The sequence below is a fragment of the Balearica regulorum genome, chromosome 4, assembly GCF_011004875.1.
Source record: "Balearica regulorum gibbericeps isolate bBalReg1 chromosome 4, bBalReg1.pri, whole genome shotgun sequence".
In the NCBI taxonomy this organism is placed as follows: Eukaryota; Metazoa; Chordata; class Aves; order Gruiformes; family Gruidae; genus Balearica; species Balearica regulorum.
The window spans coordinates 15,180,295-15,195,703 of NC_046187.1; the positions used below are offsets into that span (position 1 = coordinate 15,180,295).

Genomic DNA, 15,409 nt, shown 5'->3' on the forward strand with positions numbered 1-15,409 from the left:
TCTGCGATGAAACTGTAGCAGAATGGCTTTTTTGTTGTTGCCGCTGTTATTAAAATAATAGCAGGGATGTGCTACCTGGGTTTAAGCACAGCACTTGAAACAGCCTTAGAAAACTTGTTTAAGGAAGAGATGATAGCGATACGTGCTAACTCTGATCAATAAAGGGCTGGGTAAACAGAAAGACTACACAAGACTATTTTGAAATGGGAATTCTTGTCTCTGCTGTGGTTTCATCACATGCTGATAGGGACACAAAATTGTATGTTTTCTCAACTCTGAAGAGTGGATTGTTCAGTTCTCTGTGTATGATAATCTTGTGGACTGGAATAATAGGAATGAGATTAAATTGTGCATTCAGCAGTTAAGAACAAAACCTTTGTTATTTTATACAGTCCATCAGTTGCACTGCTGATCTGATAAGACTGTGAACAAGTCTAACGCACTCTAGAAAAGTGCTAGTACCATTGTAAGGCACCAGTAACAGCTCAGGCAGTGTATTGTGTGTGTCTGTTTATTGGAAATAAATGCAAGTACTTTAACAAGAAGAGGTGCAGAAAAGGAGAGGGTAAGATCACTACAGAAATAATAACAATTTTTAAAAAACCCAAACCAACCACACAATAAACCAACATTCCAAAAGTGGAATTTTTAAAAATCAAGTTTGTTTAACTTGGCAAAATGAAGACTGAAAAGAAGTATGATTTCATAAACACATCTGGTGCTTTAAGCATTTCTTCTCCCTTCCTGGTATCTGAAAGGGAATCAGGGAATAGTGCCTAAATTTAAAGTGGGCATTTTTAAGATTTCAGACAATGAGAGAAATGATGATTTGCAACATCCATCCTTCCAAGGACAGGGCAAAGAAACTGTTACTAATTCAACATAGAAGTTTGCATACACGCAGAAATGAGTCTTGAGAATATCCCCAAAGCGAGGACTTGAAAAGAGATTTGGTTACCACTGTTGTGCTGTGTACCTATATTGTAGTTCATCAATCTTTTAACATTTCCTTCAGAGAAAGTTTATTTTTGTACTGGCTGCGTTCATGAGTTGTTTTCTGACATCACCAGAATGTTAGATGAGGGTTTAGAGTCACTTTTTTGAGACTAGGACGAGGTGGAAGGAGCTGTTTGCTGAGGAGGGGGGGGAGATGGCTGCCGAAGGGCAAGCAGGGTGGCGGCGGCTCCGATCGCGTCCTCCCGGACGCGATCGGAGCCGCCGCCACCCTGCTTGCCCATTTTCTTGCAGGCCACTGGCGGCCATTGCCCCCCTCTCCGCTGCCAGAGCATGGGCGGGCCTTAACGGCGCATGCGCGGCGTTGCATCGTCGCAGGCGTCACTTCCCTGCGACGGGGTTTTTTTCTCCCCCCTTTCTCTCTCTTTCTGTCTCTGTCTCTTCAACGGTCGCCCCGAGGCTGAGGAGATCGAACGGCCGCGGGGCTGTGAGCCTCGGTGACGGACTTATTTCTTCTGGAAATAAGGTGCAAAAATCTCATCCTGAATAATAGTTTAAAAAACCCTGCAGCCGTGAAAGTAGACCATACAGCAATTTCAGTAAGCGTAAGGGTTGGTTTAGTTAGTTTGTTCCTGGATTTTTAGGGTGCTGTGTGTGCTCTTACAGACTGTCTTATTTAAAAGCGCTTTATATTTATTTGCTTATTTATAAAAATAATAATTTTATTTATTAAGTATGATAATGAAGAGATGCTATTCTATTGAAGATTCTATAGCTTCTTTTTTGTTCTGTTTTTTTCCATGGGAAGAGGGAACTATTTTTTCTTTTTTGTGTAAAACAGGTATGGATAAAATAAAAGCTGCTCATTGCCTGTGTACACAATCCTTACAAGTGCTTTAAAAGAAGTAAAAATGTTTTTCTTTCTCTTTAAGGTGTCTGTAAACAGAAGTGAAGTGATACCTCTGGTGCTTTTAATTCCAAACAAGATGAAGATCCCCTCTTTGCTGTTGAGATTCCCTTGTTCTTATTTCTTTAGAAGAACATACTTCATGAACTTTCACTTCGCTTCCAGAGCTGATTTGCAGTGCATGGAATCTCTTGCGCCAGTGCACTACTATCGTACAAAATGGATGTGTTCATCAAACGGTTTGAGGATAGAGCTGTGTCAACAAGTGGCCCGTGACCAGCAAATAGAGGGACTTTCTGACAGAGAACAAAGACTCGTAGACAGACTGTACAATGGACTAATCCAGGGTCATAGAGCCTGTTTAGCAGAAGCCATTACACTTGTAGAATCAACTCAGAGTAGGAAGAAGAAAATAGCCCAGGTGCTCCTTCAGAAGGTATTATCCTACCACAGGGAACAAGAAAAATTAAATCAAGGAAAACCACTTGCCTTTAGAGTGGGTTAGTCCTTTTATGTCTGTCCAGTAGTTGCTTTGACAGAATTACAGTCCTCACCTTCCGTTATCGCTATTGTTTTTTAAGCAGCATGGTCTGTAGTCTTGGACAATTGGTTTCTTGTGGTTTGTAACCAATCTAGATCACTTCTTTTGTTCAGTAGAGTTATGGCTTGAACTGGAAAATACTTTCAAAACCTCTAGAAGTAAGTATTGCTTCTTGAGGTTGGCACAGTTATTTGGAGTTTTTTTTTTTAAATAACTGTTATAAGCTGAAATGTTAGGTAATTTGCAGATTGATACAGCTATTATCTACAGTAAATAGGGAAGGGTATAGTTTAGCAGACCTGTTCTTTTCCCAAAGAAAATGTTTTCTTGAATACTTCCTGAATCCCTTAATCCAGAAAAGGAAAAATATGTACCTTCCTGTTTTATGGTCTTACTTTAAAGCAGTCTAGTTTTTGACTGAGTAGACTTGGACCTGATTGTCTTGGAAACTATGTAATATTTTATTCTTGCGAAGAGAAAGACTACTAAAATATGTAATGTCTGGCTGTCATCACTCGTGTGTACAAAGGTAGTAAGAACAAGAACTTGGGCGTGAAAGCGAGAAGTATTTGGTGGAGGTTAACAAGCTAATCTTAGTTTGCATGCTTTGACACATAAGTAAATCGTCCAATATTTTTGAAATAACAGTTCTTCAAGCTAAGGGCTTTTGCTTTTAGAGTGTGTCTTTTATGAATAGTAAATCTGAAAAATACAGATTTAGAATATGACATTTTTAAAGTTCCGAAGTATAAGTCAGCATAGATAATTTTATTTGGAGGAGGGGAAATAGGGCCTGATAAACCCAATATTACGTTGGTGTGGGTAGGGTGAGGGGTGGTGAAGTGAATGCTGCTGTGTTGGATTATCTAAGGTAATGTATTTCAAGTCAATTACAACTGCTTAGCTGGGTATGCGGGTTGTAGCATGGCTTTCATTTGCCTTTGTTGTGTTGTGCTAAAGTCTGAATTGTTATCAACTTAGATGTTGACAGTGTTCATGTGATACATTATTTGTTTGCTTAACAAAATGTGGTTTTCTTCCTAATGTGATTATTTAGGGTTGTCTGGTCCTCCTGGTGCTGGGAAATCGACTTTTATAGAATGCTTTGGGAAGATGCTTACAGAAAGAAAATACAAAGTGTCTGTTTTGGCTGTAGACCCTTCCTCCAGCACAAGTGGTGGTGAGTGTGAATTAAAGTTTGAGTCAATTTTCTAACACCTTGTCAACTATAGGAGTATTTCTTTGGGCAAATGGAGGAAAATTTGGGAGTCTATAAAAGTAAAGTATTGAAAATAAGTATATTAACTTTTCATTTTTTTCCCCCCATGTGATATGAAATTGGGAAGTATATATTGGTGTCCTAATTTTGTCAGGATTTTCTCTCTCTAGTTCTATTTGTTTATTTATTCCCCTGAGAATGAAGGAGTAGAAGGGTGTTGGTTTCTGCTTAAGTTTCAACAATGGTAATGCTGATCCCTGGGCAGGAAGCACGTGTTAACTTAAAGCTATTTAGAGGATGCTGCAGTCTGAACATGCAGATCAGGTTGGATTTTAGAACATTCATTAGTTGTTCTCAATAGGAATTTCTGGATTTCTGTTGACTATACTGGTTTCAAGGTTTCTTGATGCAGTATCATTGACAATTTGACTTGTAGCATGATACTTTATTTTTTTCTAAATTTGAAATTCTTCAGAATTGTGTGGCTGCAGTCTGTCACTCTCAAATAAAAAATTGTAGGGAAATTATAGCTGACTGGGCTTGATTAATAATGGTATCTCTGACATAAATAATAGAACCTTGATGTTGATCTTTTTCTAATGGGTAGCTGCCAGGGAACATCATTCCTTTTTCTAGCTTCTACACTGTTTGAGAAGATGTTGCAATGTGTAACTATTTAAAAAGGAAAAAACCTATCAGCATTGCAACGATCTGGAGCTAAGAAAGACTATATTCTTGAATGCATACGTTCAAGATGCATGAATAGAATAGCAAAATATGACAGCAAGACTCCAGCAGTTAAAATAATTGAACTTCTCTCATCTTTGGGAATGTGCATCACATGTGTAGATCTCACTGAATCCGATTTAAAGTTTGTATGAGTAGAAGGAAGGCAGGGATTCATGTCAGCTTTCTTAAAACAAGAACAATCCACCATCAACAAATACCAGAATCACAAAGCAGAAATTTGTCCCTTTGGACAGAAACAGCAAAGATTTAATTGTGTGGCCTGCTGTATATAGGTCTCAGAAAGCCATTTAGGTATTGCAGAATTCATTCTGACCTAGAACAAATTCTTCATATTTGGTAGCAGTAAGGTCTGCTTATTAGGCCTTTCCAGCTTCTGATAGGCAGTAACTTACTAGTCCTCAGCAAAGTTTGAGCAACTGTTATTGGGATATTCTTACTTGACTGACTTTGCCCAAGGGATTTGTCTTTTCTCACTCATTTATTGGGGGGAGAGGGGGAAGTTTGGCTGTTTTGCACTTTTGAAATAATGTTACATTAAACATTTCAGGTTCTCTGTTGGGCGATAAAACACGGATGACTGAGTTGTCAAGAGACATGAATGCATATATTAGACCATCTCCAACCAGAGGGACACTGGGAGGTGTAACCAGGACCACAAATGAAGCCATTCTCCTGTGTGAAGGAGGTGGCTATGATGTTGTTCTTGTGGAAACAGTAGGTATGTGCTTAGGGTTTTCTTTCAATCATCATGGTGTAATATCTAAATAAGGTGTATTACTGATTGCATACTTTCATCCTTGATTTTGCTTATGCTTTCATACATGGCTACTGGTTGAAAATTAATGCCCATTCTGTCAATTTTTCTAGTCCTGTACGTTTTGTAAAAACACTGGTTTGTAAAAACTGTTGAATTTCACGCTGTCTTTATTTGTTAGTGGGATTTGTTCATGGTGCAATATTGAGATCTGTCATAATTAGTGTCATTAATGGGACTGAAAGATTGGAATAAATTGTGAACTCTGGATTTAATTTTTTAGGTGTGGGACAGTCAGAATTTGCTGTGGCTGATATGGTTGATATGTTTATTTTACTGCTACCACCTGCGGGTGGAGATGAATTACAGGTATTTTTCAGTTTCTTTAATAAGCGTTACCTAGGACTAGAAAGAGAAACTTAAATCCAAGACATATTACCTGTGCAGCAAGTCCATATCAATGGTGTTTTGTAAATTACACTGCTGCTATTGAAGTCTTTTCAATGTCTTAGCAATTTATTGCACAGTTAGGATCTGATATTCTCTTCCTCCCCCCCTCCCCCCGCTTGATTTTGGAAGTATTAGGATGTATCATTTTAATACTTTCTAACTTACTTTGGCATGTTTACTAGGTATATATTATTTTGGGGAGTGGCTTTGTATTACAGGAAAATGGAAATCAATATAAATAGGTTTGCAAACTTGGTCACGTTTAGGTTAAACTTAAGTCTCTACAGATGAAATAGGTTATCCTGTCAACGCTGATATCCATATTTAGTTTTCTTGTGTCAGAGTAGAGTAATAACTAATAACAGAGGTCATTGGTACTACTCTTGCGTGACTAGCATGTACATGTGCATGCACATACAAAAAAGTCAGTAAGAGCCCCCAGAAACTAACAAAGCATTTTGACCTGGTTTTTCTAATAAATCAGTGTGTCACAGTCCTTCTGGGTATTCATGATTTCTCTCCATGTTCTGTTTAGGGTATCAAACGGGGTATAATTGAGATGGCAGATCTAGTTGCTATAAATAAAGCTGATGGTGATTTAGTTGTGCCTGCACGGAGAATACAAGCTGAATATGTTAGTGCTATGAAGCTGCTACGCAAACGTTCAAAAGTTTGGAGACCAAAGGTTTGTGTACTTCACTATGATTTGGGGTGGGGGGGAGTGTTGGGTGGTTTTTTGTGTTCTTTGGGGTTTGTTGGTGTGTGTTTGGGGTCTTTTATAAAAATTTCAGTTCTGTTTAGTTTTACACTGTGCTAGAGAGTTATTGCTGTTTCTGCTGTTTCTGTTTCACCTCTGATCTCAAGATGTGCTGCATGAAACACTGTGCAAAGCCAGTCCTGCTCCCCATGATTTCTGTCCTGAACTACAGTCTCAGCACTAGCAGACCTATTACTAACATCAGTAGTGGTACAAACTTCTCTTGCTTTTTGTAAACTATATGTATCTTAAAATGTCCTATAAGCTATTTCTCCCTCTTCTGTAACTCAAGCCTGTGCTTATCTTCGTTCTTTCACTTGTTCATGTGTTTCCTTTATTGCTTTACTTTTTTTTTTTTTAAATTTCTCACATAGTAAAAGTTATTTGGCAAGCACCTCATCTACTTGTACATGCAATGTCTAGATTATTTGAATTCTCATTCTGTGGGCCTTTAGTTTTAATAGAGTATTCCATCTACTGAAAGATTATAGTAAGTTATTAAGGAAAAGATTCAGTACCAATTTTTAATATGTGTATACAAAATAAGCACACACACACTCTCCCTTTATTTATGTACACGTATATATAAAGGAGTTTTGCTCTACCCTGGAATTAAAATTGACCCATTGAATTAAGTTTAAATCAGCTGGGCTGCTTGAGGCTTAGCCGTCATTTTGTAATTTTTGTTTCTAGATCTGATGAGAGGTCACATCTGATAAACATGATCCAAAAGAACTGGTTGAGACCAGTGAATTAAGCAAGTTATCAGAAATCTGTCTCTCTTTCAGTGATGGCAGTGTCTGACAATTTGAAGAAAGAAAATAATGATGTGTAGAGGCTATATCCTGTCCATTAGATTGGGGACTTTAAAAAAAAAACCAACAACCAAACGAACTGTTTGTTCTAAAAGACGATGTTGGATTGCAGAAATATTTTTGGCAAAATGAATTCCTTGTCTGGAAAGCAAATGCAAAAAATAGTCACGATACCTCCTTTCAGGAATTTAAGTGCAAAAGAATAGCTACCAGAGTATATCTACCAGAATATGTAATTAACTCTACATTTAAGTAAAACTGTACCTTTTAGCTAAAAGACTCGTTAAAAATGATTCTCACTCATACAAGCAGTTGGACAAGGCCTATTTATCCCAAGTACTATGGATCTCAGGGTCCACTTATAATTTGTAGAATACAAATTTTGAGATTTAAAAAAAACCAACCAAGCAGCACAAAACTGCTTAGAGCTTCATGAAGTGAGCGTATTGAAGTAAGCTTGTGATATGCATTTCTTAATTTTCATGCCATCTACCTGATGCAGTAATTGAACCCTCAAGCCCAGTAGTTACTTGTCTTTAAAAATTCTTCTGAATCCAACAGGTAATGCGCATCTCTGCCAAAACTGGAGAAGGTATCTCAGATATGTGGGATAAAATGACAGAATTTCGTGACCTCATGCTCACAAGTGGTGAGTTGATTGCCAAACGACGGAAACAGCAGAAAGTGTGGATGTGGAATCTCATCCAAGAAAATATGTTGGAACATTTCCGGAGTCACTTGGCAGTCAAGGATAAGATTCCACTTCTAGAAGAAAAAGTTCTTAGTGGTGTCTTGTCTCCTGGGCTGGCAGCCGACCTGCTACTGAAAGCATTCAAAGATGGTCTCTAAGCGTTGGATTCTACCCTGTTCTTGTTAAGTGCTTTATGTAAACGTGAATATTAAATACAATTTTTCTACGTGTGGATCCAAATGTTCTACTACAGCAGCAATTAATAGAATACCTATCCAGTACTCTGCAAAAAAAATTCTGTAGGATTCTGTATATGTGAAGATTATGACAATTCCAGACATTCACTCAGAGATTGCTACAGACTATATTGGAAAAAAGTACATTTCTGTGTATTCTATTTGTACATGTGAGAGATCTGTTGGTCAGGAATGTATGCCTGTGGCAAAATGGGGGTGGTTTTTGGGAGGGTGGGACAGAAAGATTTCTGGTGGTGCAGAGTTTTATTCCAGTTATGGGACCGTCTTAGAGCAGTTGACACTGCAGCTTTCCATTCTAATATAGTATCAGCTGTTGCCAGTATGGATTGCTTTTTCTTTCCTCACCTTGAGTGACAGCAAGAACATTGGACCCCCTGGCAGCACCTGACCACCGTCTCAGTTTAAATAAATTGTATGCGTATAAATAGAATACAGTGGTGTTCGGTCCCTGTTTAGAAGCTATGGTTAGTTATTATACACCAGGAGAATGGAATTTTAACTGTCCTAGTTTCTAAATAGATGTTGTAATACAAAAGCACAATTTAGTTACTTTTTTTAAATGCAGACATCAAATAGAACAAATGTCATCCGTGATGTTTTAATAGCAAATGTCTTTATACTAGAATAATTGATCTCTAGTAGCAGTGGTTTGAGGTTTTCTGATCTAAGTTTTTTGGGTTCAAACAAAATGCCCATTTGGGATTTTTTTTTCCCCTCTCTTGTAGAAGACATGACTGTTTACAACCAAAAGTATTTTCTTTTTTTTAAAATTTCCCTTGAGAACAAATCTGGAGGAAGCATTTTTGTAAATCATGATCCAGAAAGCAGAGCTCATTTGGTACCTACTAAATATGAAGGGTAACATGGAAAAAATGCTGATGTTTGGAGACCTGAGAGAAAACCAGTAAAATAGCATGAGATTTTTGAGAGTCTATTGTTGCTTACATGAATTGACTTTAAAAAAAAAATAACAATATTGGAAGTGATATTTTTATAGTCTTGATTTTTTTGGACATATACATAAAAGGTGTGTCTTTAATTTTTATTTTAGCTCAGTTTCACCCATTTGGCTTCCTAAGAACTATGTCTTTCACAGAGCATTTGAGTTCTGGCAACCCAAGTCTGAATTTTTGAGACAATTTCAGGGTAGCAGTGATCTTTCTTTTTCCTTGTTTGGTTTTTTTTTCCCCTTTCTCTTCCTTCCCCTCATCCCAATCGTCATAGCGTGTTCCCAACTAAGTTAACTTTTTCCTGCTAGACCTCTGTGCTTCAGAATTTTGATTCCTGCGTAGGTATAATTTGGCAGCTATCAGAAAAGATGAATAATTGTTGAAAAATGCTGAGGATTTTGTATCCTTTGGTTTGTTAAAGTAGCACAAATTAAACAAAGTAGAAGAAACTTCATCCTCGGTGCTAGCATTTCAGCATTTCAGTTATCTTTCCCATTGTATGATGGTGTCTGTGTAACTGTCCATATATTTTTACTCTAAAAATACGAAGCATGATCCAAAAGTCAAAGGCCAACTGCAAGACAAATAAAAATACTTTGTAATTAAAAGCAATGATCCCCATGTATATTTGCAGTGAAATATTAATGAAGAGTGTTGTGATGTTTTGTGGGACATACAGCCAGAGGCATTTCTTTGTTAATTTTGCACCTGTATAGCTGGTTTCCACCACATAAATTGTCTGCTCTGACCCCCTTATTCCTATATCTTAAACTTTGCATCCCAGATGAGTAATTTGGGATTGCTGCAACCAGTTACGTAGGTGTAGCTGAAGGAATGTTAGGGGGTGGCAGAAGCACAGCAACTTTGTTAGGGCAATGCTGAGTTGTTGGGAAAAAAATGTAGCATTTAAGAGTTTCTTTTCTATTTAAAAAGTCTCTAGCAAATATGACAGAAAGTGCCCCAAACCAAAAGCAATGTCTTCTATCCTTTCAGCTTTAAAAATTAACTGTATTTTGATGGTAACTAGTGGAAGAAATGGCAGGTCAGGTGGAAAATGAATTAATGAGAGCAGCAGCATTTTAACTGGTGAGTTCTCAACTTTTTGATAGTCCATTTGTTTCAGGTGACAGTTTTTAAGGGGACCTCATTTGTGCTTATCTGTTAGATCAAACCCTTATTATTGTCATTACTTTTGTGAGGGACTGCTGTTTTCCTTGTGCGTTGTACGTGAGCTGTAAAGCAAGTAAATAGAACTCGCAGTTAATGTTGTTTAAATGATGGCTGCTTGAGCACAATATGTGTTACCACTTCTTCAGGGTGTTTTCTGGATGCAGATCTGTCCATCCGCTCAAGCCGTGGGCCATCATTATTTTCTTGTTTTGTTGCTTCTTTTAAAGTATTGTTAATTTACTAATGAACTCGTAGCAGAAAACAGTACAATGGCTCAAGCAAGTTCTACTTTTCATCTAGCTATATTTTCTTCTTAAAGTAGAGCGTTGAATGAAAATTAGATTTGCCGCCTTTTTGTGTTCATTTGTGCCTCATGCTTCAGTTAGAGAAATACCCTTATACTGAAAAGGGTCTTCAGAAATGGCACAATAGGTAAGGGCCCCTGCTTTGTTTTCAGTGATTCCCCTACCAAATTGAAAAGCTGCACTGCACAAACTATGACCTGGGCCTCACACATGAGAACCAAATTCTGTGTTTTAAATAGCTTGTAAGATTTTGCTATGACATGTTTTGGAGTCAACTGCTATTCAATTAATTGTGCAGTTTGTTTATCTCCTTGTGGGCTGGTGAAATGCATTGTCTTCAGAAAGGCTGCATAGCTTTAGCTGGTAGGCTTACAATTTAGTAAACAATTCAGTATTTCCCAAGATAGGAAAGAGCATTTCTAGCTCATCGGTTCTGGCTCTGTGGGATTAATTGGGGTAAAATGTAAAATGCATTAAAACATTGTCATTCAAGTAAAGAGGCTTCTGAAAAAAGATAGTAAACAAATCTGTTGAGTAGGATGTTGACATATTCTTAGTTGCTAGAGTTGTTAAGTTGCTCTCATGTTAACATTTAAAACCACAGCTACTGCAGAACAGTATGAGAAAATAGCAAGCTTAATTTTGTAGCTAGAGGTATGATAAACTGTTAGACAAATTAATACGGGAAGTAAGGAACAAACTTTTCAGATACATAAACTCTTGTGTCCTACAAGGTCTTGCAGTTGTATGTAAGAGTGAAACTTTTCCCCAGGTCCCTGTGTAATAGATGTTGCTGGTGTTTCACAGCTGGAAAAATGAGTGTGGTGAGATCAAGTGATTTACCCAGGACTCTCAAACAGGTCAGTAGAGTATAAGGGTTACATTCAGTAGTCTTTACTCTGAGCCCCATATATATTTACGGCCATGTTACTTAAGGTTGAAAAAATGCTCTTAGCAAGTTCATGCTCTCAGTGTGACTTACTCCTTTCATATCTAATCTCTCTGTTTTCGGTGACAGGACCCAGTGATCCCTTCTTGACTACTGTTCTGTTTTAATGTCCTGCTTTTAGTAGTAGAAAACTTTTCCTTGATATCTAATCTGCCCTCACCTTTTGTAAAGCGTTACTTCCTGTTATGCATGCTGTTGGTCTTTATGTTCTCCTCACATACATTATTTCTTTATTGGTGAAATCTGCAGCATGTTGGCTGTCTCTTCGTGGGTCTTGAGATTTTTGGGGATGAGGATCGAGCTAAAGAATATTAACCTTTTTTTTTTTTCCTTAACTTATGCAGTTCCCATCCTAAAGTTTTCTTTCTTAATGTGGCAAGGCTCAATTATCGACTTGCTCTGTAGTGGTGTAAAGGTATTTATTTCACCTTTACTTTTCCTTGCTCAGAGTGCTTTATTGCTTGCCCTTGGATGCACAGTCAAGAAAGTAACATTATCTGTGGGTTAAAACGAGAAACATTTTTACAGAGCTTAGTCCTTCCATAACTCTTCCTGCTGATTATTCTACAAACAGTTATCATTTGAAAAATGATCCAACAGAAGTTGATAAAACATGTATTTATGTTTTAGCATGACTAGCAACAGGGTTCCTCTTCCAAAACCTAGCTCAGATACTCCATGGTCATATTCCTCACAATTTATTTAAATATAACCCACCCACCCAATATTAGAACATTAACACGATTTGTAGATTGAGAATAAAAATTTCAAACCAAAAAACTCATAAGCAATTACAGTATATATTTGGAATGAAAGTCTGATAGGCATACTCTATTCCCTCCTGCTGTACCAAGGTATGGTTCAGCTGGTGAAACAAAAATGGAAAAGAGGAGCTGACATTCATGGTACTCTATGGAGAGGGTACATTATGGAACAGCAAGAAGAATGTCAATTTTTCTCTTTTTTTTTTTTTCTCTCATGGGAGCATAAGAATTATCTTAGACAATTTGCTGGCAAGGTGCAGAAACTGATGTGATCCACAGTGTTTTGCTGTGTGAGGTTTACAAAAATGATAAATTCAATTCCCTTTTCTATCTTTTGGATTTGTGTGGTGTGGGGGACCAGGCTAATGCAGACACTTGTCCTTTGGAACTAGGCAGTTTTGTTTGTATTTGTGCTCTAAGTGGGGAAAAGCTAGAAGTCCTTGTAGTTTGAGCAAATGATTGATCACTTGTACCAAAGAAGTGAAAAGCTTTTACTTTGCAGAATGCATAATGAGATTCCTGTATTTTTCCTTAAAATGCTATGGCAAAGTGAGTTCCTGCTGTATGTTAGTTACTGTGTCTTCATTTTTTCTTAAGGTTAGATCTTTTTGACTGGTAGAGGGCTTTAGTTTAGTTATGCACCTTTTTAAATTACTCAAATAGTCATAAAGTTAATCAGGGATTTACAATATTTTTGCTTTGTTTCTCCTATTGAAAGTGACTATTATAACCTAAAGCTTATAACCTATTATAACCTAATGGCTGTTATAACTTAAGATGACTGAGCTGACCTGCAGTATGGCAGACTGCAATGGCTGGGGATGCATAGTGTAGGTATAATGAGAAGATACTCTTGTTGACTGTGTGGCTCGTAGCGTTACAAAGTCACACTGCTAAAGGTTTCTCTCAGCCCTGAATCTATGACACAAAGATCCTGTTTGTAGTTTTCTAATTACAACCAGTGGAAGACAAGAGTAATGTTCGTTTTTATGACTTGTTGCTTAGCAGCATTGATCAACAAAAGTACAACCTTTTCTTTTCCTGTAACCTTGGTGAACCCAGGCTTGGACAGAGCTCACTAGCAGAAGACAAAGATTTCTGAAGTCGTGTGAAACTGTTGTTCCATGTCTGTTAGCAGCACCTGTGGCAAACTCTCTCTTCTTGACCCCTTTGTTACCTTTGCCCTTTAGTCTTCTTTCTCTCTCTCATCAAGTCTTAGAAGAAAACAGGCACCATCCTAGGGGAAGGTGTGGGGGATGGGAAGTTTAGAGAGAAGCCAACTGTACCAAGATGTATCCTGCTGCTTATGGAGAAAAGGAGCTGAGCTGTGATGTCAGACCCTCCTTTTATGGCAGGAGAAACAGACTTCAGTCATCACAGTAAGGATTATTCTTATTTAGAGAGGTTTTCCCAGTGTTTTGGAGTAGGCAAAATAATGCATAGAGGAAAGGGAAATTAGGGCGCTAAGAATTTCCTGGCTTACATCTTCTGGAGGAATTTCACAAACTGAACTAGAAGGGATATTCAATATCTTTGAAAATGATTAGGGATCTGCACTGAGTGTAGATATAAAGACAATTCCCCCTCCCCCCCTTTTTTTTTTAATCTGATCAAATCTGGCAAAGCCTGTAAAATAAGTGCAAAGAGTAATTTGCTTGTTTCACCTTACTTCTAAACTGTAAATTGTTAGTCTAACTGAACAAAGGATCTTTAGTGACATCACAGCTGCAACAACGTGCCTTACGATGTCAGAAGCTTAGACTAGGAGCTTTTACTGTTACTCAGATGCTTGTCTTTTATTTCTAGATCTAAATAAAAACCAGCTAAGTATTTGTATACTTTTTCTGCCAAAAATGTTACGATCCTGAGACATCTGTAAGCTTGTGGACGTTATGTGGAAAATAATGCCTTTTCAGTCTGCTGGTTTTCTCCTTTTACTCCTCTCACCTCCACTACTGATTTCTCCCCTCTATCACACTGGAGGATCGTTGATAGCTGTTAACAGCAGTACGGGTCACATATTAAAAAGGTCAGCATGTGTTTCACAAGCCTGTTACGCTCTGATGTCCCTTCTCTTATGAAGTTCAAAGAGAAACTCTGCTGTTCACCTGTCCCAGTCTCATAAAATTCATGAAGAGGACTAATATTGCTGTAATCGCATGACTGAGATTGGATGCTCATTCTAGAAAAGGCAGCCACATGAGAAACTGGTTTCTGTCCTATGTGTCATGTCAAAAACATGGCAAGTGTATGGTATCCGGCAGAGCTCAATCAGGTAAAATAAACAGCAAACTGGAATGTGAATTACATTGCAAATATTGCTATAATTATTTTTTTTTTTAATTCTACAAATCTTAACAAAGTGATCTACCTGGAAATCCTAACTGCTGAGACTAAGAGCAATGACTTTCCGTGCCCTTGCTTGCTGAACAGAGCAATTTGTGTTCACCAAAAGAGGATTTTTTTATTTTATTTTTTTGAGCTGTGAATACAATTTGTCTGTCTGCAGTGAACAGCTGCTAATATTTGATATCTGCAGGATTCAAAACAAGTAGCTGAAGTCACATTCTTAGCCTCTGATTTACAGGAGAAGGAGCGAACTTAGGTCAAAATCAATAAGCTTTTAAAAAGAGTTTTGGTAAAAGCAAAAAACTTGTTTGGTAGTGTGTGATGCAGAATACTCGACTGGTTCTTTCTGTGTGCAGCGGCAATAGAACCTGAGTAGATTTGAAAATTAATGTTTCAAACTTCAGATAATTAAAATATTGTTATCCTTCACCTTTCCTTTTAGCTATCCATTAGAATGTGGCACTCTTACGAGTGAAAAAGTGTCTTTCCTGTGAGAATCTTTAGTGCTGTCATTTCCACATCTGCAACAACGGGGCAGACTGTGCCCACTGTACAGCACTAGCACAACTAAAAGCCACTGAATGTTTTATTTCTGTACCCAGATTAATCAGTTATTCTGAATTATGACATGTTGAATAGGGAAGTCCCAGTTTCATGTCTTGCAGGATGCATGTGGCTTTCAGTTTAGCTGCAGACACTGCTCCACACACCTGTTCCCACCGCACACAATTCCTTGCTGTGCACTCGCTCATATTAGAAATGCTATTGTTTCTCCACACCTTGACATCGGGAAAGGACAGCATTTGAGCATGTGTCTAAGTGTGAGT

General features: G+C 37.8%; 1 protein-coding gene across 1 annotated transcript; it reads left to right on the forward strand.

Moving 5' to 3' along the window:
• The first annotated feature begins 1,386 nt into the window (after positions 1–1,386).
• MMAA (metabolism of cobalamin associated A) lies at positions 1,387–8,056 on the forward strand. The gene is made up of 7 exons (XM_075751251.1): positions 1,387–1,490; positions 1,899–2,361; positions 3,460–3,582; positions 4,919–5,089; positions 5,409–5,494; positions 6,111–6,260; positions 7,709–8,056. Exons 2-7 carry the CDS (start codon positions 1,941–1,943, stop codon positions 7,994–7,996), a joined length of 1,239 nt encoding a protein of 412 aa, XP_075607366.1. The 5' UTR covers positions 1,387–1,490; positions 1,899–1,940; the 3' UTR covers positions 7,997–8,056.
• Positions 8,057–15,409: the final 7,353 nt, after the last annotated feature.